Source organism: Eulemur rufifrons, chromosome 2 (genome assembly GCF_041146395.1).
Source record: "Eulemur rufifrons isolate Redbay chromosome 2, OSU_ERuf_1, whole genome shotgun sequence".
In the NCBI taxonomy this organism is placed as follows: domain Eukaryota; kingdom Metazoa; phylum Chordata; class Mammalia; order Primates; family Lemuridae; genus Eulemur; species Eulemur rufifrons.
Genome location: NC_090984.1, coordinates 96,778,475 through 96,800,761, shown reverse-complemented (window position 1 = coordinate 96,800,761; position 22,287 = coordinate 96,778,475). Strand labels below are relative to the sequence as shown.

The 22,287-nt window shown below is 50.7% G+C and overlaps 1 protein-coding gene across 1 annotated transcript in view; it reads right to left on the bottom strand.

Annotated features, from left to right (window-relative positions):
* The window catches only part of GALNT16 (polypeptide N-acetylgalactosaminyltransferase 16), a 73,270-nt gene extending 61,336 nt beyond the window's left edge, over nucleotides 1-11,934 (bottom strand). Inside the window, exon 1 of the mRNA XM_069465074.1 lies at nucleotides 11,758-11,934. Within this exon, the coding sequence (XP_069321175.1) occupies nucleotides 11,758-11,934 (177 nt within the window). The remainder of the gene's footprint in view (nucleotides 1-11,757) is intronic.
* Nucleotides 11,935-22,287: the final 10,353 nt, after the last annotated feature.

Below are 22,287 nucleotides of genomic sequence, written 5' to 3'. Positions count from 1 at the left end.
AAACACAGCACCAACTTGCCAGCCATGTGAGAGAAACCCCTTCAATCCTTTAGACAACTAGAGCCTGACATCTGACTGCAGCTTCAAGAGAAAACCCACAGACTTAACAACATAGCAAGACCTCGTCTCTACAAAAAGTAAAAAATTAGCTGGGTGTGGTGGTGCAGGCCTATAATCCCAGCTATTCAAGAGGCTGAGGCAGGAGGATTGCTTGAGCCCAGGAGTTTGAAGTTGCAGCAAGCTATGATGATGCCACTGCACTCCAGCCTGGGCAACAGAGTGAGACTCTGTCTCAAAAAAAAAAAAAGAAAGAAAAGAAAAAGAAAGAAAGAAAGAAAGAAAGAAGAGAAAAGAAAAGAAAGAAAACCCAGAACCAACCAGCCAAGCCACTCCCAAATTCCTGACCCAAAGAAACAGTGAGAGAGAATAAATGATTATTTTAAGTCATTAAATTTTGGGGTGATTTGTTATGCAACATTAGATAACTAATATACAAGTTAACAAATAATGACACCTTGTTATGACTAATAACTTATATACTAATGCTTGCATAGCACTTACTATGTGCTAGGCATAATTCTAAACTCTTTATGTGAATTAACTCATTTAATCTTCACAGCAACCCTCTGAAATGAGGACTACTGGTATCCCCATTTTACAGATGAGAAAACGGAAACACAGAATGCTTAAATAACCTGCTTATAAGTGGCAGACCTGGAACATGAACACCAACACTTTGGCCCCAGTGTGTGCCTCCATAGCCACTATCCCATGCTGCATCCTCAACAAAGCTGTAATCAGAAATTTGGCACCAAGAAGCAGGAAATGGTCTCAAATTCACAGCGCCCACTTTTAAGGGAAGAAAAGAGGATAGAGAGAAAAAGGAAAAGAGCCAAACTTCTCACTTCCCCCAGACCTTCCAGATCCCTACCCTTCTTGGGTTTACGACTCTGTCTCCTATGCTGCCAGTGAGCTGGCCCTGGATCAAAGCCCAAACTCTCCTCCACCGAATAAGTGAAGGGGTCATTGAGATTTTTCTGACAGGAGCGGTTAGTGAAATGTTGCATAGCTGGCATTCTGGCCCGTGGAAATGAGCAACGTCTCTTCTGCACGTGTTCTGGCTCAATGTAAGCCTCATCCTTGCCTCTTCAAAGTGGCCAACATCTTAAAGCATGTCAGGTCCCTAAAGCGGGGAAAAATCTCTACGAGAAGACAACTTCATCTAATGCAGGATAAGTAAATACAAGGTGTATGTGCTAGGGCCCATTTCCAAGCCCTTTGCAGACATGGCTAATCGATCACAGCCTCTTTCCCACTCAGCCTGGATGCAGCTCCAGAACCCTTCTCACCATAGTGCTCCAGGCTGCCACGTCCACACAGGTTCTGAGTTGGCATTAGAGCTGAGACCCATTTGTCATTCTGGCTCTAACAGGACAAAGACAAAACACCAAAAGAAATAGACTGGAACTAATCCCTCTACTTTCCAGGGGAGTAAAAGGCTTCCCGCCTCCCCTGCTCCTACCCCTCCTCCAAAACCCATTTTCATCACAGCAAGAGCTTGGAAGGGATTTCTAAAAAAGAAGACACTGCAAAAAAAAATATTGATCTTGCTTTTAATGACAGTGTGAGAACTAGGGCCCATGCTGGGAGATGTCCCGAGCCCACAGATGATGGTGAATTAGGAACCAATGGCTCAGTAGCAGCTAGACCGGAAAGGACTCATCCTGAAGTCAGGTAAACTAGGATGCACAGCCACATTCTTCACGTTGTACTGTCATGTGTTGCTTAACAACGGGGATCCACCCTAAGAAATGTGTCCGTAGGCACGTTTGTCACTGTGCGAACATCATAGCGCGCATTTACCAGCCTACCACACTCTTAGGCTGTATGGTACAGCCTGTTGCTCCTAGGCTACAAACCTGTACAGCACGTTACCATACGAATACTGTAGGCAACTGTAACACAGTGGTAAGTATCTGTGTATCTAAATGTATCTAAACATAGAAAAGGTACAGTAAAAATACAGCATAAGAGATAAAAAAAAAATGGTACACCTGTGTGGGGCACCTACCATGAATGGAGCCTGAAGGACTGGAAGTGGCTCTGGGTGAGTCAGTGAGAAAGTGGTGAGTGAATATGAAAGCCTAGGATATCACTATACATTACTGCAGGCTTTATAAATGCTGTACACTTAGGCTACACTAAATTTATTATTTTTTAAAGTAATTGTGTTCTGATGTTAACATGACTACAGTGTCACTAGGCGATGGGAATCTTTCAGTTCCATTATAACCTTAAGGGACCACTGGTGTACATGTGATCCATCATCGACAGAAATGTTGTTATGCAGTGCGTGACTGTATAACCTACCTTGGACAACCTCCTGGCACTTTAGAGAGGGGATGTGAATGAATGTGAGCACCAGCACTGCCCAGTGGAAATAGACAGGCTGTGTATGTAATTTAAAATTTTCTCCAGCCTGAGCAAGAGCGAGACCCCGTCTCTACTAAAAATAGAAAGAAATGATCTGGACAGCTAAAAATACATATAGAAAAAAATTAGCTGGGCATGGTGGCACATGCCTGTAGTCCCAGCTTCTCAGGAGGCTGAGGCAGTAGGATTGCTTGAGCCCAGGAGTTTGAGGTTGCTGTGAGCCTGACACCACGGCACTCTAGCCCGGGCAACAGAGCGAGACTCAGTCTCAAAAAAAAAAAAAAATTTCTAGTAGTCACATTAAACAAGTGAAAAGAAACAGGGGAAATTAATTTTAATAATATATGTTATTGATCCCAATATATCCAAATATTATCATTTCAACACGCATAAAAATACTAGTGAGGTATTTTAATTCTTTTTCTAAGTCTTTGAAATGCAGTGTGTATCTTACAACACATTCCAATTGAGATACTAAATTTTCACCACAAATACTTGATCTGTATTCAGACTTCATAAAAATTTACAGTTGAAAATGTAGATGCTACATATCGAAGTTCTCCTAAAAGTTTTCCCACAACCGAAAGGAGTGTCATTTTAAAATTTAAATCCATGGACATTAAATAAAATGAAAAATTCAGTTCCTCTATTGCACTAACCACATTTGAAGTGCTCAATAGCCGCATGTGGCTGGCGACTGCCTTATTGGTGAGTTCAGGGCTGGCCTGCGCGAGGGGACTGTGCTCTCTCCACACAGGGGCAGCTGCTGGCCCCCCACCGGAGCCCCTGTGACTCTGCTTGGGCTTAGGGGAACCTAGGGGCTGGCCCCTCTGAATGTTATTGCTCAGGTCTGCTGCCTCACACCCAGTTTTATTCTCTGCTCAGGCCCTTTCTTGGGCTCTCCCCTTGGCCCCAGTGCTGGCTTTCACATTTCCCTGTTGCCCTAGTTCTCGAGCTGGCCCATCCCCACTCCTCTCCAAGCCTCTCCAGAGCCCCGGCCCAGGTGTCGTTCAGGGATCTTGCTTGTCTGGAAGGGCTATTTAGGTGACGCTGTGTTCTCTGCTGTAGAAAAAAACAGGAGCTGGCAATCTTGGGGTACATCGGGGAATGAGCCATTTCCTTTAGTGTTTTGGGAGAAGGCCCTTGCCATTTTCAAACCTGCAGAAGGTGGCACAAGACTTTATAAAGCATGCCCATGGCAGAGGCAGAGAAAGCCTCTGCTTTCTACTAGAGAATCCCTTTTGGCTTGCTGCTCCAAAAGGCCTCTGTAGCCTCCCCTGGTCCCTGCAGTGTGTGTGCACTGCCCCTTGGTCCCTTTCTTCATCTGGCCTCTGGGTTGGTGCACTAGGGCCACGCTCAGTCCTGACCACGTCACCCATTCATGCCACCAGAACCACAGCAGACATCACTAATCGATCACAAGTTCTTTTTCCCTGAGCCTGAAGCTGGGTTCTACCCCAATCCTTGGGATAACACCCTAAGCCTCCCACACGCCCTCCATCTCCCAACCCCAGTGAGAGATCCCACAAGGAGAGGAAAGGATGGCTTCCAAGAAAAGAATCAGATCACAGACATGTGAGGCGCCAGAAGTGAACCCCCTAGAACTGACCACCAATCTGGCAACTTTGGAAGGCAACATGGATTCCCTCTGGCTGTGGCACCCCAAGGCCAGACCCCCTTTGACATGAAAGGCCTTGAAGTGTCAGAAGCCCTCCCCAGCAGTTTGTTGAAAGGCACTAAAGGCAGAGCTGCTGTGAGAAGATGAAAGTGTGAACCTCTGAATCCGACAAGCAGCATCTCAAAGGGCATGACTGACGGGGGTGGAATTGAGAAAGCACCTGCAGCTTGCCAGGGACACATGCAGCCATGTCGTACCCATCACCTGGGCACTGGGGGAGCCACCTAGACCTCAGAGGACACAGCCTCAGTCGGGCCGGAGCAGAGCGGCCCCTGGCCCTTCATCCCCTGCCTGCAAGACACTGCGTGGGCCCTGCTCCTGCCAGGCTGGGCTGCCCCTGTGCGGTGCCCACTTCCACAGCTGGGGGCAGCTTGTACGGAGGGCAGCCCGAGGTGCAAGACAGGAAAGGGCAAGAATTCCAAGTCCCTGCATTGCCAGAAAACATCACTTCCAGAGACCCAACAGCACCTGAACAGAACACTACGGGCCAGACAAGGAGACAAAGGCCGACTTGATTAGGTACCACCATGTGGAGGAATTCTCCTTCCCACACAAAACTCGCCCTCCAGAGACACAGTCCTCCCCCGTCCTGCCCCACCCCAATATCTCAACAAGGGCCCTATTCATTACCTTTTGTCTTTTAAATCTCTTCAGGCACCAGCACCGTCCCTTCCTCCTCACCAGCGACACACACACACACCACACACACACATACATCCACCCGCACCCCACATATCACACACACATACCCACATAACACACACATATACCACACACATACCACATACAACACGCATGACACACAACACAAATTTCACATACATCCCACATACACACCTGTAGACAATTCTGCATACATGTCTGTGTGCATCCCCAGACACACTCACAAGTACCCTAGGCTTCTAGTGCAGCAGAGGCGAGCTGCAAAGCTCCGCCAGACAGTGTTCAAAGGAAGAGAAAGCGGAAGCAGTAGAGGTAGGGCCAGTTCTCCTTATGAGAATTTGAAGGCTTCAAACACTATGAACATACATGGTCCAGGTCTTTGTACGCCTCACCTCCTGGCCTTATTCTGCTTAATTCAAGCCCTGGCTGAGGGGCACCTTACTTTTGTGGGAGAAGTTCAACAAAGTCAAAGATGATTCAAGCTGAGAGGGACCTTGGAGATCTTATCATTCAACCCTCATCTGACAGATGAGGAAATTGAGGCCCAGAGGGTAGAAGTGACTCACCTAAAGAAACACAGCCCCTTGGGGACAGGGCTGAGCCTAGAAGTGGGGTTGCTGGGCCTTCGTTCCAATCCTCTCTCCGTCTCCTCACTCCCATATCCCTGACAGCCAGCATCTGCTCCGCCCTGGGCCACGCCATTCTGCCCAACCCCGCCAGAGGCCAGGAGGATCCCATAATGGCAGGTCTCACAATCCATGTTCAGAGATGTCATGCACCTCTGAGCTCTGAGACAATGTTGCACCTGATCTACATGAAGCCAGTCTCGCTTTATGAAATAGCAGGAAAGAGGAGCAGGTCCCCTTAAGCTAAAAGTGAAGCTTTTCCTAGCGGGTCCAGAAAAGTGGAAGGGCTACACCAGGGCAGACTCGCCTCAATGCCTCCTCAAATGTGCCTGACCCTTGTCTTGTCTCATAGTATAATTGACAAGGTTCTTCCATGCGGCTCTCTTTCCCAAAATACCCCCAGCCTGCCCCTCTCATCTGATCTGAAATGTTCACAAAAGTCCTCTGGGTGGCCGTTACTGTCTCTAGCCAGATCACGCTCAAGGTGCACCCTGGAATTCACGGTGTGGAGAGACAGGCAGGCCTGGGCTTCAGCCTCCTCCACACCTTGTGCACCTCAGTCCTGGGGAGCAGGAAAGATGCTGAAGACCAGTGTTTCTGACTTTGCAGCTTTGCTTCTGAGCAGCCTCGGCCCTTCTCTCCCTCCCTGCTTGGCAGCTCCAAAGGAGCAGGGTGGGGAAGAGCACAGCAGCAGTTATGGGTTTCCTGTAGTCATCCCCCTCCCCGGCCTGGCCTTGGTGTGTTGGGCCAGCCCTGCTCCCCAGGGCACCAGGGCTCTTACTGTGCAATAAATGGTCCCTATTTCATGACAGTGAGTCTTCTTTTCTCCCCTACTTGCTGGAGTGCTTATCTGCCAACGGAGAGTGTGGAGAAACCATGGTTGGCCTTTAATCCGGCATCAGATATTTTTTTAAATAATTATCCTTATTGGTTTTGTCATTTTAATGTTAATAGATGCTTATTATAAAAAATATTGGGAAAAAATCCAAAAGATGGAAGGGGGGATTACCCATATTCTGCTTCCCTACTGCTAACATTTTGTTTGGTATGGCTTCTGCATTTTTTCTCCAAAAAAGGTTTATGGAGTAAATACAAAGCAAGGTGCTGACCCAGGTGCTACAGGTAAGACACACTGATACTGGGACTTGGATCCCAACTGGAAGATGCTCCAGGGGAAGGAATACACGAGCATGGGCGTTAGTGTCAGAAACACCTGGTTTGAGATGCACTTCCTCGTTGTCCCAATATGGGTAAGACTCAGTTTACTCGCACATTAACTGGACCTAATAATGGTACCTATTGCATTAGGTTGTTGGAATTCAACGGGGTAAAGCTTTCAAAACAGACAGCATCCAAGTATCCCATCAACATAGCCAAAAATAAATATAATAAATATTATATAAATAAATATAATAAAGTATACAGCAATTGTGGAGGCTAGACAGGGACAGATCGAAGCCCACAAGCATTCAGAGGAGAGACTAAGGCACTTGAAACCATTTTTGGAGTGGGCTGTCCGCAAAGTCTGTGACTGTACCAGGCAAGTGTCTGGTTAAATGAACCAAATTTAGTGCCCATATGACTTGTATGTGAAAGCTCGGCTCTCCTGCTCCTTTCCAGAAGACTTGGGTCTTACGTCTGTTTAGCTTCCTTGTATCCTTGCCCCCACTGCTCGAGGGGAAGGTGCTTAAGGTCTCCCCCAGAAGCAGACAGGGTATAAATCTTCAATCTTGTAACTGTAATGAACAGCTCAGCCATAGGCTCCCCTCTGACCTCAGGCGGTTTCTTCCATTACAGCCAGACAGTCCCCTGGGCAACTCGGCCTGGCCTTGCCTACCAGTGCCCCTCTACGTCTGCATCAAATGGCATTTCCAGACCCGAGAGCTCCTCTGCTCACAGAGCTGACAAACCAGCCATCAGAGAAGGAAGCCGTGCTCCCAAAGCCCTTGGCGCCGCTGGTGGGGGAACTGCTGTTACAACACAGAAATAAGGACCTGTCAGAATGAACAGCACTTGAAAATTAATCCTGTGCCCCTGGGCCTCTGGCCTTCCAGGAAGGTGACTCTTGGGGTTCCAGGGCCCCCACCAGTCTTGGGTGCCTCTGGGCTGTCCCCATGTCCCACAAGCAGGTCTCAAAATGGCCCAGGAACAGACCTCATTGACAGGAAATGAAGCCCTTTAAATCTGAACATTTTGGCAAAGGGAATTGTGGGTGTTTGTGCTTCTCCCTGCCCACTCTTTCTCGTGTGTGGCACTCAGACCGATTAAATACAAAATCATTTTCTGTCATTTAGGCAAATCATATTCCCACAGCTTCAAAATGCACATTATAAATAAAATATAAACTCATTCAGATCTTATTGAAACTTCTGCTCTCAGAGAACAGTGCTAGAAAAGCCATCATCTGTGTCCCCTTCTGCTACTTGCAAGGCCTGAAGGGTTACTATGGGAACTTCCCCTGGTAGGGGCATGTCCCTGCATAAGCATAAACCTCATAGCACCCTTCAGGAGAACTCCCTTAAAACCATTTATTTATTTCTAGAAATGAAGCTGTCATCTGCTTATCTAAGAATCATCAAAGCTTGCAAATCATTTAACCCAAACTTAACTCACAAAATAACCAAGGTCCAGAGATGTTAAGTATTTTGTTTATGGTCACTCAACAGTATCCCAATTTCAGGATAAGAAACTCCAGTTTAGGAAAACTCTTACCTAAATCTTTCCTGGTTCTAAATAGGAGACCGTTGATATAAATGAGTGCACCTATGCCAAAAATACCCATAATGGATAGTCTTTTTTAAAAATGTAAAATCAAATTCCATGTAACACCTTAGCCTCCCACCCATGTCTTTTAGAGAACTGTAGTATGAAAAACTGAGTCCCAAACCCAAACCACAACCACCACAAATGTTCTCCCCAACTTCAAGGCCTGAAGACTCAAGACTAGTTATTTCTGCTCCGCCTCCTGCTTTGGCTGCTGTCCTGTGCTGGCCTGCACCAATGTAGATTCAAGGGAATGTCACCAAATCCACTGTCTTGCCCATAAAGTACAGCATGGAAAAATAAAAAACCTTGCTGCATCATAAGCAGCCATATAGGGACAGAATCAGTATCTCCCTTTACTTGTACAGATTCCATAACCAAATTTTTCACATCAAAATTTGTGACACATGGGCCGACAGCAGGACAGAATATTAAAAATCAGGACCTCCCTGAGAAATCTGGCCATACGGTTGCCATGCCGACACTCCATAATGCCAAACAAGCGTTTCCAAGGTCCAGAAGCAACTTGGCTGGCTTCGAATAGCCCAGACATTGTGAAAACAGAGCTGCCTCCTGGTCCAGGCTCGTCTGTAGACCCTCCCTTTCCCAGCTCAGCTCTCTCATTCCCCAGGGGAGTGATGATGACGTTTGTCTGAATTTGCCTAGCCTCTGACAGTAGGGCTGGCCACATCATTCTCTAAGAATCTGAAAATCCACATGTAGCATCCTGGGCTGACTAAATAGAGAAATGTTTCAGAATGGCAGAGACGGTGAGTGGTTACCACAAAGTTCAGGGAGAAAGCAAACCCTTGGCTGCACCTGCCCCTTTTAAGTTAACAAAGGGTTCAACTCCTGGAGAAGCTTGAATATGCATTTCCCTACCTCCTTACTTATAGTCAGGTTGAAACTGGGAAGAAGGGGATATGAAGCTTGGACCATTCATTGACTGCTCCCAGAAATGGGTAAAAATCCTATTTCACTCCTTCAAGAAGTCTTGCTGTGCATCAATGTGGGGATGTGCAGCATAGTCCCTACATGCATAGCTCACATTCAGTTAAGAATCACACGGAAGTGAAATAACTCAAAGGTGGGACTACAATGCAAGGCAGTGAGTGTCAAAGGTGATGTGTGATTGGGGGCCAATGCAGGAGGAACAGACATCCAGGACTAACACTTACAGACGGAGAGGGAGCTGGCTGTGCCCCTAAGTGGCTCCCCAGGACTTCCATCCTCCCTTTCTTCCTGCACCTTTGCTTCCTGGCTCCCAGGCATTTCCCTGATACTCCTTCATACTTCAAACTTAGCTTCCAGTTCTCAGCCCTGTTCTCATCTGTAGCAAGTGAAACCCTGTGGGAATAGGGCAGGGCAAAAGGATGTTCACTGGTACTCCCCACCACCTCCAATTGCCACCTCTCCAGCATGGGCCAGGTCAGGGTCCAGGGTTTTGTTTTTTTTTGAGACAGAGTCTCACTCTGTTGCCCAGGCTAGAGTGAGTGCCGTGGCGTCAGCCTAGCTCACAGCAACCTCAAACTCCTGGGCTCAGGCAATCCTTCTGTCTCAGCCTCCCAAGTAGCTGGGACTACAGGCATGCACCACCATGCCTCGCTAATTTTTTCTATGTATTTTTAGTTGTCCAGCTAATTTCTTTCTACTTTTTTTTTTTTTTTTGTAGAGACAGGGTTTCGCTCTTGCTCAGGCTGGTCTCAATCTCCTGAGCTCAAAGGATCCACCCGCCTCAGCCTCCCAGAGTGCTAGGATTACAGGCGTGAGCCACCACTCCCAGCCCAGCGTTCAAGGTTCTGAAGCAGAGGCTGTGAGCAACAGTTTCCCTGTGCTTTCTTCCCTCGTTTCCTCCTGCCTCCTCCTCCCCTTCCAGCTGACACCCTCCTCCCATGACCTCACCAGAGAGAGGGACAGAGCATCTAGCCAGCCTGCCTTCCCTGTGCAGCTCTAGGCACACCTCTCCTGAGACTAGGGCTGGTCCTCTTGAAAAGTAAGACTGGGGCAGCTTGTGTTCCTGGAGTGGAAGCTCCCTGGGTCCTGGGGGCCACTACTGATTTGGCTAGTGCCAGCTCCAACCTGTCCGTCCACCCTGATCTCAACACCCTGGGGTCTCAGCACAGTAGCCTTTTCCTCATCAGTCTTTCTGTCCACCCATCCACAAGTGCTTTGGAAACAGTGTCCTAGGAACAGGTCCCACAGCTCAGAAGGGAACACGCCACCTAATCAAGCTTGCCCCCAGAGAGTTCATCCAGACGGGGATCTAGGACAAAACTCACAACCCACCCCCTCCCCCACCAGGTCTCCTCAGGTAAAGCCCGTAAATAATGGTCCCTTTGCAGGGGACGCGGAATCTGGGGCAGGATGGGAATATGAGAGGGCATTCCCCAGTGACCCCATATTCCTGAGGTTCAGAGCTGCCTTTGGACAAGTATCTCGGATTCTACTCCACACAAACCTCAGCCCTCGTGACCCTGCACCTCCCTGCGACGCTCCTCATCCCTCCTCCTCCTGGCCCAGATCTTTCCACGTTGGAATTGCCACCCTCCCCCACTTCCTTACCCCCGCCCCACTCTTTGCTCTCCTGCTCCTGGTCCTTGTCGGGCCAGGCCGCCCCCACGCAGCAGTCCTTCCCGGGGGGCGCCCAAGGCTCTTGTCCACCACCTGTCCCCGTCGGAAGAATGCGCCCGACCGAGAGCGCTCTCCGCAGGTCCCAGAGCTTCCCACCTCAACAGGTGCCGGCCTCTGCCTGGCCACAACAGAGCTGTCACCCCGGCCCGGCCGAAGGCGGTGACAGGACCGCCCCCTGCAGGGCGTCTGGGGCTCCCCAGAGCGCCAAGGGCCCCAGCAGCTCCGTTAAGGCCCCCACCAAACCACACCGCCTTTGTTTCCCTGCTTGCTTAGATGTCACAGGGCTGACCTCATGCGACGGAATCGCCAAGCTCGAGCGCGGACACAGCCCGCCTACGGTAGTAGTGGACCCTAACGTTGGGGGTAGGGGTGCGTAGGCAGAGAACTCTGGGGGGAGGGGGGGGGTGTCCGTGCAGAAGAAGCTGGTTCAAGTTGACCTGAGCTCAAAAGGGGACGCGAAGCCAGGCACAGCGCCTAGAGAGCCTTCGCTACCCACGCCCCCACCCGATGTCCTTTGCCCCCAGGAGGCTGAAGAGGGGGTGAGCACCGCCACCTACGCGCTCAGCTGCTAGTGGCTCCCACCGTTGGCTAGCTGCGCTCTAGGTCCAGCCGCCTCCCGGGGCGGGCAAGGCGCCAGCAGCCCCCCAGCCCCCGGCCCCGGCGGCGCAGTGCCGGTAGAGCCGCCACGTTCTCAGTCGCGCGCGAACGCCGGGCCCACCAAACTTGCAGCACTTTCTCCCAGCCCCCACCCGCTGTCACCCTCCCATCATCGGGCGCCCTGGCCCCACCGGCCCGGCAAAGGTTGCCATAACAACGGGCAGGAATGCTCCAACATATACAAAGCCGGCCCGGCGCAGCGGGCACTCAGCCCCTAGCCGGGCCCCGCGCCCTCGGCTGCTGCGCGGGGGCAGGACGCGCGCCGCTGCTCCTCCGCCGGCCGCCCGGCGCGCGGGGCGTACTCACAATGAGCGGGATGGTGCGGTCCTCGCGGAGCTGCTCCGGCCTCCCGCCGGCCCTCTGCGCGCCCCGGCCTCCGGAGGATGCTGCGTGGGCTCGGTTGTCCTGCCATAAGTAGTAGAAAGTGCCCAGGATCCAGGCTACGGTCAGGATGGCGATGGCATTGGCGCGGATCTTCCTCATGGTGGGCGGACGGGCGCCCTGGGTGGGGGCCGGGGCCGGCGAGCTCCTGGGGCCTGGGCGGGGGCGCTCGCAGCCCCAGCTGTTTGTTTTCGCTCCCGCCTGGCTGCTCAGTCCTGCAGAGCAGAAAAAGGAGAGAGGTGGGGTGGGGGGGGGGTGATAGGGAGAGACAGGAGCGCGGAGCGATCCTCACGGTCCTAATGCCCTTCAGCCCCGAGCGCGCGCGTCCCCCGGACGCCCATTCATTCGCGCGCAGAGCCGGTCCCGCGCTCCAGCAGCCGCGGGCCAACAGACCCCGCCGCTGCGCATCGGGAGAAGAGCGCGCCGGGTAGGAAGTGTCGCGGGCCTTCCTCCCGCGCCCGGGAACCCGGCGAGACAGACGCCCGCGGCGGAATGGCGACTGGCCAGAGCCAGCCTCGGCTCCCACCGCTCGGTGACCGAACGCCCAGTGGCTGCCCCGGGCGGCTGTCCCGCCTACCCACACCCACTCCCAGACCGGGCGGCCCTGAGTCACCGACTGGAGATGCGCGACCCCCGACCTGGGCCCGCGCCGCGGAGCTGCAGTTCCGGGCTGCGCTCTGAACCGCGCTTTGGCGCGGGGTTCAAGGTGTGTTCCGCGAGTCCTTGGGAAGCGACGGCTGGTTAGGAAAGAGAGTCCTGAGTTTGCACTGGAATCCTCCGCAGCCTAGGATTCCGAGCTGCCCCAGAGCCCGCCCCAAGGAGGGATTGGAAACTGGTGCACTTGACATTCCCGGAGAGCGAAGAGGAAGCGACGCTGCCTCACACCCGGTGCAAGGAGAAAGCGGGATACAACCACCCCACAGCTCTCACTGGCCTGGGGCTCCCAGATTTCTTGACGTTTCCCTCCACTCCGCCTCATTGTACCCCGGACAACCCTGAGGTATCATCATCATTATTTCTTCAGAAAGAAGGGAGGCTAGAGAGGCTGGAGGACTCTCCTGAGGCCACAGGGTTAATTAGTGGGCAGAGCCCAGTCTAGAAGCCATCTCCCCATCTGACACTTTTTGACAAAGAGCAAAACGTGGTGGTAAGAGCTGAGGACACAAACATCCTTGAGATTCCGCCCCAGCCCTGGAGGCATTGAGAATCAGGTGTGAACCACTCTCACTCTAGGCAGAAGGCAAGCTGGGCTAGATTAGTTTTAGGTGAAATAACAACAAAGTAAGGATCATAGAGAAAAAAATACTTCATGCAAGGTGGTCTCTGGGAAGGTGTCTCAGAGAAGGTGGATAAATCCTCTGGATAAATCCTTAAGAGGCAGGGAAGAGGGAAGGGAGGGGAGGTTGGGGACTGCATGACTAGCTCATGGGAAGGTCCAGCTGATGGAAGTACTCGATGTGTTCAAGGGAGAGAGCTGCCAGGCATTGCTGGGGGTCCAGGATGCTGGGAAGGATTTGGTGAGAGTTGAGGTTGCCCAGGCTGGGTGAGTCTGCACTTAGGAGGTCCTTGAATGCCAGGGGCAGAGTTGGCAGGGAGTTTGCTTCCTGTTAGTGCTGCTGGACACCTCGGCTCCTTTAAGACCCAGATAGGGTCAGCCCTCCAAATGAGTCGCCTGGGGAATCAGGCAAACTGAGGTCACAGCATCATGCCCTCCCCCAACTACCCTGTCAGCACCACCCTGAGGCACAGAAGTGAAATAAGGTGGTGTTTATCCGTTTCTCCAGCACTTGGGACTGAACCACACACATAATAGATGCTCGATACATTTCTGTAGAAGTGAGGTAAAGAAACCCTAGTTGACTTTTTGCTACAGAAAGCCCAGGGTCATCACTGCAACTATGATACCCTCGCTCAGCAGACTAATCATAAGGACCCTTAGACAAGTCCAAAAATGGCCCAACCGGGAATGTGACCCTAAAAACAAGAGAATGCACAAAAAAAGGGTCTCACAAAGGGTCTACAAGAGTAGCAGGGTGTTTGAGGCATGAACTGTGTGGCAGTCACAAACAATAGAGGGGCAAAGGTATGGAGATGCCGGCACTGGAACCGCAGGCCAGCCTTGCCTCTCTCAGGCTTCTCTTGCCTGGGAGTTTACCCAGACTGCACTAGGGGCCGTGGCTCATTTGCATAGATGGAGAAAACCACTGTCAAGCCACTGCCTAGTTTCCACAGGAATCATGGGGCAGATCCAGTGGTCATGTCATCTGTGCGACGCCAGGGAAGACCTTGCTCCTTAGGAGTCAGGCTCCACAGGCACCTCAGCTCAACCAAGAAAATGTAAGGGAACTACCCTCCTGGTGTCCCCATTTTCACATGGGCTCTCAGGAGATCAAAGCCAGCCAGGTGAAAGACTCGGGGAATAGCCCTATTGCCATAGGCTGTTCCCCTCAGCCCAGACTGGTCTATGCATATCTAGTTGTTTTTGGTCTTAAAAGAGCCAGGTGAAAGGATGTGGGATGTGAAGACATCACATCAACTCCTGATGAGAGGCTCCAAACCCACACCCCGGTGTGGGGGATGAAGCTGGACTGTGCCAAGCTGAAATCAGGCTGGTAGGTTTCTGGGGACTCCAAAAGGAAGGAGGGAGGAGCTAGAGTTTGGCAAGGTTTCTACAAGTCTCGCCACTTACTCACCAGGGCTCAGTGGTAAGGATGCTACACATCTGCACCACATTGTCACTCCCTGGTAGCTCTGTCCCTAAAAGAAGGATTCCTTCCCCTCGCCTACCACCACCACCACCACCACCAGGAAAATCCCACAGGAGTGTAGCCTTTGGAGAAGGTGTTAGACTTCACAACCAGCCCTCCCTTAGATGGGCACTTCCCTGGGGATGGGGGTGGGGTAAGAGGGCAGATAATTACCATGCTCATCTGACTGACAAAAATTTGATGGAGACAGAGGTTGAGTGATGCCTCAAGCCACAAGCACTCTGGCAGAGCTGTGGACTAGGAGCTGCCACCTCGGCTGCAGTCTATGGTCTTTCCTCCAGATTCTAATCCCAGATGAACACAGACCTGAGCCTGGCCCTCCCTGAGACAGACATCAATGATCAGGGATGACAGTGAATGTGGTTTCCTCTCTGGTCCTAGGAATGGATTCCAGAAGAACCGTAGAATCAAAGCAACACCTAAGAGACTTCCTGTTTCCTCACATTGCTTGAACTTTGAAGACAACAAGAGTAATCATAATAGCTATAGTTTACTCAGACCTATAGGTGCCAGCCGCTGGGCCAGCATTTCACATATACTGTCGCTAAAGCTCCCACAACCCTGAGCTAAGGATTATCATCCCCAGCTGCAGATGAGGACATATTGAGGCTACTCACCTTGCCTGGAGTCCTACATGAGGTAAGCGTGGAGCTGGGCTGAGTCCCGTGCCATCTTCAATGACCGTGTCTGGGCACTGGTGCAGGGCTTCTGAGGCTGCTGGGCAGTCCTCAGGTGTTCACAAGTTCTGTATGAGGGACCTTGTTTCCCCTCATGGCCTCTGTTTTCTCCTCTGTAAAAGGAGGGATATGAAGAGATGTGCTCCAGGGTCCCTCCACTGTGCCATTTTGGACTCCTAGTTCCTTTGACATTTTCTCCCTTTAAGCATTTGTCTTAGGCACAGTTTACCTTCTCTTCAGAGCTGTCAAAGCCAGCACACAAGGTAAAGTGCCAGGTGCCTCTGAGGCTCCCAGAGGCCCCAGGGAGCTCTCCGCCCCAGTGCATTTGGTGTAGGGATTTGGAGGGAGCAGATAACAGAGAGGAGAACGGGAATGGCTCAGTGTAAAGCCCTGGCTCTGGAGTTGGACAACCTGAATTCCAATGACGATTCTGTCACATATTAGGAGATTGGCTTGGGCAAATTCTTAACCTCAGTTTCCTCAAATGTAAAATGAGGTGTCAACAGCCTTTAATTTGCAGCATTGTTGGGAAAGATAGGATGAAATAATGCATGTGAAGTCCAGTGCCTGGTCACCACTCCAGTCTCCTGGAGGCCACTCCCAGAGGTACTGCTGCTGCCTGCTAGGGGTGAGAGGGGACTCCTGGAGGGCCTGCCCAGGGTACACGCAGAGGACTGCTCACCATTGCTGCCAAGAACAGACCCCAGGTGAGCCTCTCCAGCCATGCCTAAGGTCCAAGAAGAATAGATTGTTCCCGCCCCACAAGTGGGTGGCTGCCTCTTCCAGAGCCTCTGCTGAGTGGGCTGGAAGCAAGGCAGGAGATAGGCACAGAGACAGGCCCTAGCCTCTCTATGCCCATTACCCTTGAGACCCTGGGTGAGCTCAGAAGCCTCTTGCCCTGTCTGCAGCTGCAGCAGGGGCCCAGAAGGTAGGTGAAGGGACCTCACTGGACTCCTGCCCCCACCCACCTCTGTTCTAAGCAGGAAAGAAGGCAGGGATGGTGAAGAAAATACATGTTACTGCGTCACAGGCACTGTGCCAGTACACGACCCTGTGAGGAAGGCTTGACCATCCTCATTTCACAAATGAAGAGCCTGATGACTGCAGGGCACATGCACCCACTGCCAGCTGACCGCACTCAATGCACCAATTGTCTCTAAGGAAAAGATATTTATTAAGGTGAGTTTCTATAAACCATTATAGATGGAGGATAGGTCCTGGCTCTTTGAAAGGAACTTGCAGTTGTCTTATTATCAATCCTCCTCCTCCAGTTTGTCTGATAACCTGGACTTTTATTTATTAGTTTCTACCACTGGAGTGTAAGCTCTGTGAGGGCAGGAGTTCTTTTATGTTTTGTTCATCACTGTTTCCCAGTGCTCAGAACAGTGCTTTAGTAGTGGCAGATAGTACATGCTCATTAGGTATTTGTTGATGGAAGGAAGGGAGAAGAGAAAGAGGGAGGAAGGAGAAAAGGCAGCGTAGCTCTGTGAAACATGCACTTCTCTCTTAAGTCAAGCACCTGAGAGATGCCTGCAGGATGAGAACCCAGAGAAAGGGAGCTACTCATCTAGGGTCAGGGTGGGCCAGTGTGGTGAGTCTTCTAACAGTGCTTCCTTCAGAGCAGCGACCCCCTCCCCAAATCACGGAGCCAGAGCCAAACCCCACTGCCCCAGGATGAGGGGGTGAAAAAGTCCTTTGTGGTCCCATCAGAAGTCAGAGAAGGAACGACCCCAATTCTGATGGACAACTGCAGGAACCACAAATGTTATTGCCAATCATGAAATGTCCCAGGTGTTACATTTGGGAATAATAGGATTGCAGAGGCTGTGGGCTAATTAGAAATGTGTCAAATGCCTTTTATTAACAGCAGGGAATTCATACAGAGGAGAAAGGCATGAGTGAAGCCAACTGGTCAGCAGAATTGTTCCCAGAGGTAGAGCCCTTTCAAAGGCCTCTCTAACCTTCCCAGGTCCACCACCTTCTCCTACATCCCTGCTCCTTCTCACAGCCTCTGCAGAGCTGAGTGGCGAAGGTCCTCAGAACAGAGCAGACGGCCCGCCAAGACGCCAGGCCAGTGAGTGCCTACACATGCCTGTCTCTCCCCCTTGAATGGGAGCTCCTGTGAGCAGGGCCTGGCAGGCTTCTTTTGTGTGTTATGAGTTTCCAGCACAGCGCTGGGCATCTTGGCAGCACTCGCTAAATATCTGTGCAGAGTAGATGAATGAATGAGTATCAAGGGCGGCAGGCTGCTGCTGCTACCCATTCTGTCCCATGAAAATGCCATCGAGCCCACTCAGACTGTAAAGCCAGAGCCTGTGTGCCCACTGGGGTGGTATTTCTAGTCCCTTCCTTACCTTTCCTTCTTGAATACCTACCTAGAATACCTACTGCCAGGCACTTCTAGGTAGTGAGGATACAAAAATTAACAAAACCTGGTCCCAGCCTGGAGGAGTCTAGTAACTGATGATGGGGAAATATGCATAAATAATTACAAGAAGATAGAGCTCTACGGAAGCACAGAGGGGGCATCTTCACAAGTTAGAAGTCATTTGAGAGCTGAGCCTTAAAGTATGAGCAGGTGGGTGAGACCTGGAAGGGCACTCTGGGAAGAGGGGCCAACAAAGGTGGCTGAGATGTGTAAGTGCATGACAGCACGGAAATGGTGAGTGGCTTAGTGTGTGTGTGGGCAGGGGGGTGGTGTAGGTTAGGGCTGGTGATGGTGATGAGGTTAGAGGGGTAGGCACAGACCAGTTAACAGATGCCTTCTATGCCTCTGGAAGAAATTTGGACTTACTCTGCTAAGCCAAGAATTTTAAAACAGAGAGTGACATGATCAGTTTTAAATTTTAGTAGGGAGGCTGATGATGAGTGGCAGGGAACCTCAATAATACTGCAGTCGTCCAGGTGAGCAATGCTGAGGTCTGGGCCAAGGCAGCAACACTGAACAGGAGAGAAGGAGGGGAGGATTTGGTGATTAGGTGGATGTGAGAGAAGGGATTTGAGAATAATGTAACTTTCGTGCTCAGGAGACAAGTGCTTTGGTGTAAGGTAACCATTAACTAAAATGGGGAATACAGGAGGCAGAGGAGGCATGTTCAACTGAATTTGAGTTCTCTGTGGTCAGGAAGGCATCCATAAAGCCAGGTCTGGAGCTCAGAAGTGGAGTGGATGGGGCCAGTCAGCTAGAGATGAGAAAACTAGAAACACAAGGGGGGCAAATACGTTGCTGGGTGTCTGCCCATGTACCCAGCACCTAGGCCTGGGGGAAAGGCTGCTGGACACCTCGTGTGAAGGTGAAGATACAGAGAATGGACATTTTTTTTCTGCCTCTGTCAGATGCCTTGACAAAATCATCCGGCCCAGTCTCTTAAGGAATACTCATTTCTTTATCAAGGTCCTCACCATCTGGTACACATCAGGATGGACCTCCAGACCTAGGGCTTGAGCAAAATTTGGCTCAGTATCAAAGAGGCCACGCAAGAAGACCAGAGAGAATTTGAGTTGGAAAGAGACCCATAGTACTGGCCTTGCATTTCCTTCAGTCTCTTGGTGCCTATAATTGAAACCTCCATTTTCCCTGTTGAAAGTGGGAAGTAGAAATTAAAGCAATGTTCCCAGGATTGCTATATATTTTGAAGCTCTCAGCAAGGCTGAAAATATCCATCGATATATTCTGAAGTGTAATTTCTACTCCCTTACTAGTCAAAATAATTGAACGGGAAGAAGAAGCTGTTAATGCAGGAGGCGTGTAACGTCAGATCCACATTGCCTGGAAATTTACCATTTCAAAGAAATTGAGGGTTTTTACAGCCAGTGTTTACAGTCATACATGTCCCCTCTCACTGAAGCCATCCTCTAAAGGCTCATCAATCTGGCTTGGACACTGAAATTGTTCACAGTGTCTGGAGCTGATGCCAAAACGGGGAGAATTTTAAAAAATCATCCTGCCATTTTATCAGCATATAAATCTTGGGGAGTTTCCTCCTGGTAGGTGGTAGGAAACAGCTGGGGCTGTCTGCCAGTGCTCATGGAGCCAGTGGTGGCAGAGCTCCGTGGTGGCATGGCCAGGCACATCTTCCTCTCTTCCCTTGGCAGCCCTGCCCCCACGTCACCCAGGTTGTCCTTAGGTCAGTCTAGGTTGACATTTCTCCCTGCTGCCCAACAAGAAAATACCAGTGACAGTAGGCTGGAGGGCTGCATGTTCTTCAGCAGAGGGGTGGCACTGTGCTGCCCTTCACCACCTCAGCCTGGCCCCTGAATCTCAGCCTGGAGCCCAGCAGGCCAGATAGACAAAAGACTTTGCCGGCTGTCATTGTCTGTCTTCTGCCAATGCCTGCGTGTGGGTGGGTGTGTGCGTGTGCTCTATTTTCAGTTGGAATTTGACTTCATGTTCTTCCTGGGATTACTGATTTATTGTCCCATATTTGTGTCCATTGGAGGAAATTTCTAGGTCTATGTGTAATCATTTGTTTTTTCTTTCACCTCTGAATAACATATCTTAAAAAGGCCACTACCTAAAGATGGAGCAGTCGGTATGTTCTTGGGGAACTGGGATAATTGGGAGATAGGAAGCCTGGGTTTTAGTCCCAGGTATGCCATCAGCTACCATGGTGACCCTGGAAAAGTCACTTATCTGGGCCTCTTTCTCATGTTTAAAATGAGGGGTTTGGTACAAAATACTTGGAAGGTGCTTTCTGGTGCTAGCATTTTAGGATTCTATTTACTTATTTTAATGTTTTAAACCATTCCCTGCCCCAGCAAGAATTATCGGCAAAAAACTGGGATACAATCTTCTTTATTATCATTTGATCCCCACACACATATTACACACACACATACATCCAAGCAACTTAAAATAGTCCACTTGATCAAGAATCTGAAAACTTCCAGATTACAGCAGACCTAAAGAGAAACTGGCAGAATGTACAAGAAACTGGCACATCCGGGGATGCCTCCCAGGAGGGGAACCGGAGGAGAACAGGAGTGGGAGGCTTTCATTGGATATCCTTTGCACCTTTTGAATTTTTTTGCCACATGCATTTATTACGTCTGTACCTAAAATTTTTTTCCAGCAAGAGAAAAGTTCTCCTTTCCCTGTCTTCTATCACAGGCCTCTCTGCACCTCAGGGCCTAGCGGAAGAGGGGCCCAGTGATGGGCTGGGGTCAGACATTGGAAACTGCCTTCAAACCAGGCCCTGCCTAAGGCAAACCCCCCTCCCCAGCTGGGCTGGCTGACTGCCCTGCTCCCCTGGCTGCCCCGTGGGCCTGGAGGGGGTCTGTGGGTGCACACCCGTTGCTGGCTATGCTTGCCACTGGCACTCTTCCGGGCTGTCAAGCCGTACAGGGACTCCATTCAGGGTGCTCCAGTAAGGCTCTGGCTCTCATAACTCCAGCAACCAGCTGGGCAAAGGGATCTAAGAATTCTGCAAAGGGGGAAGTTCATCCAGCCTTAAATTCTCCAGACCGTGCCATTCCCTTTCAAAGGCAGAATGCCTTTTTTGGTTTGTTTTCTGCTGCTAATATAACATGAGGATAGGAACATAAGAGAAAAAAGAATAAAAGGGCTAGAAATGAGTGGGGAGAAAGGGTCTTCAAAGAGACCTTTTCTGCTGGCCTCACCCCACACTGCTTGCTTATACTTGGCAGAGCTGGGCTGCAGCATCTCTGGCAGGGTCCCACGCCCCAGGGCCAGCTCCTCATCAGCTGTCCCGCATGACATCTAGCCTCCACCTGGCCTTCCTCTTCTGCCTCTTTTTCTGATTATAATCTTGGACAGGTACTGGCCCATCACTTCTCTGTCCCATACTTCCCTCTACCCCTCCTCAGAGTTCTCTGATTCCCCCTCCTTTGGCTTACTGATGGCAGTGCCACACTGCCAAGAAACAGCTGCCATTGCTGAGGTCCATTTCCTGGTCTGGAGCTATCGTCTGCCCCACAACTGAGATAGCTCAAAATAAGTTCCCACCGTCCATGCACATTCCCCATACCCTATCTCTTTCTGGGACCAATACAATCAATCTCTCACTAGTAAATAAAAAAGATTCATTTCCTTCCTCTTACTGGGAATCCAGAGATCAAAATTAAAGTGAAATGACTCTTAGGTCTTGTAAGTGGTCTCTGTGGATAGAGTGGGAACAAGCCAGTTTGGTCTCTGAAGTCCTAAGGCTTTCTCTGCTTGAGGACCCCTTCTGAACGTGGCTCCATGTGCTTCCCACACTCAATCTGGCTGTGCTGGAGCACTGACTACTGACCTCAGATTGCCAGACCCAGGTTCCAGCGCTGCAATGAGCAGCTTCTCCTGCCTCCCCAACTGCACACAGGTCCAGGTGGGGTTAGGCTGTCCCCTAGGGGGTCATGGGGAGGTGAGGGCAAGAGGACAATTGAGAAGGCCCGACAGAGTCCGACAAGCAGCAGCAGATGGAGATGTGCATTTGGGGGAGCGGACACAGATTCCAAGAGATGAAAAGATACAGAGCATGAGGAAAAACAGCTTCAGGGAAAGAAAAGGCAGAGAGTGAAAAGTGTAATAAACATTAAAACTAGAAAGGCCTGAAGAGAACCATCTAGAGACTAGCAAGAGGACACTAACCTTTGTGGAGTTAGGGCAGAGAGGAGGAGGGTAGAGGGTCAGGGTGGTCAGTACTCAAGGGGCTGGAGGCAAGAAAAATGGTGCAATATAAATCTCTCGGGAAGGGTCACTCACCTTCTAAACTGTTGGGCTTATTGGCTGCAGCAAGCGGAATCTATTTAAAACACACCAGGCATTTTGCCTCCTTCTGTTTCTCTGCCCAGAAAAGGCTGGAGCCAAAGGCTGAGGGAACCATTCCAGCATTAGGACCCTGCGTGGACCATATGCCTGAGACCATGAAGGTCCCTGCCCCTTCTTGACCGACCTTGGCTTCTATCTCTCCTCCCCCAACCCTCCAGGCCACTAAACTCCTGGCCTATTGCACACAGTCCCAAAGGCTGCTTGTGGTAGCCACTCCCACTGGGAAAGACTCGATGACTTC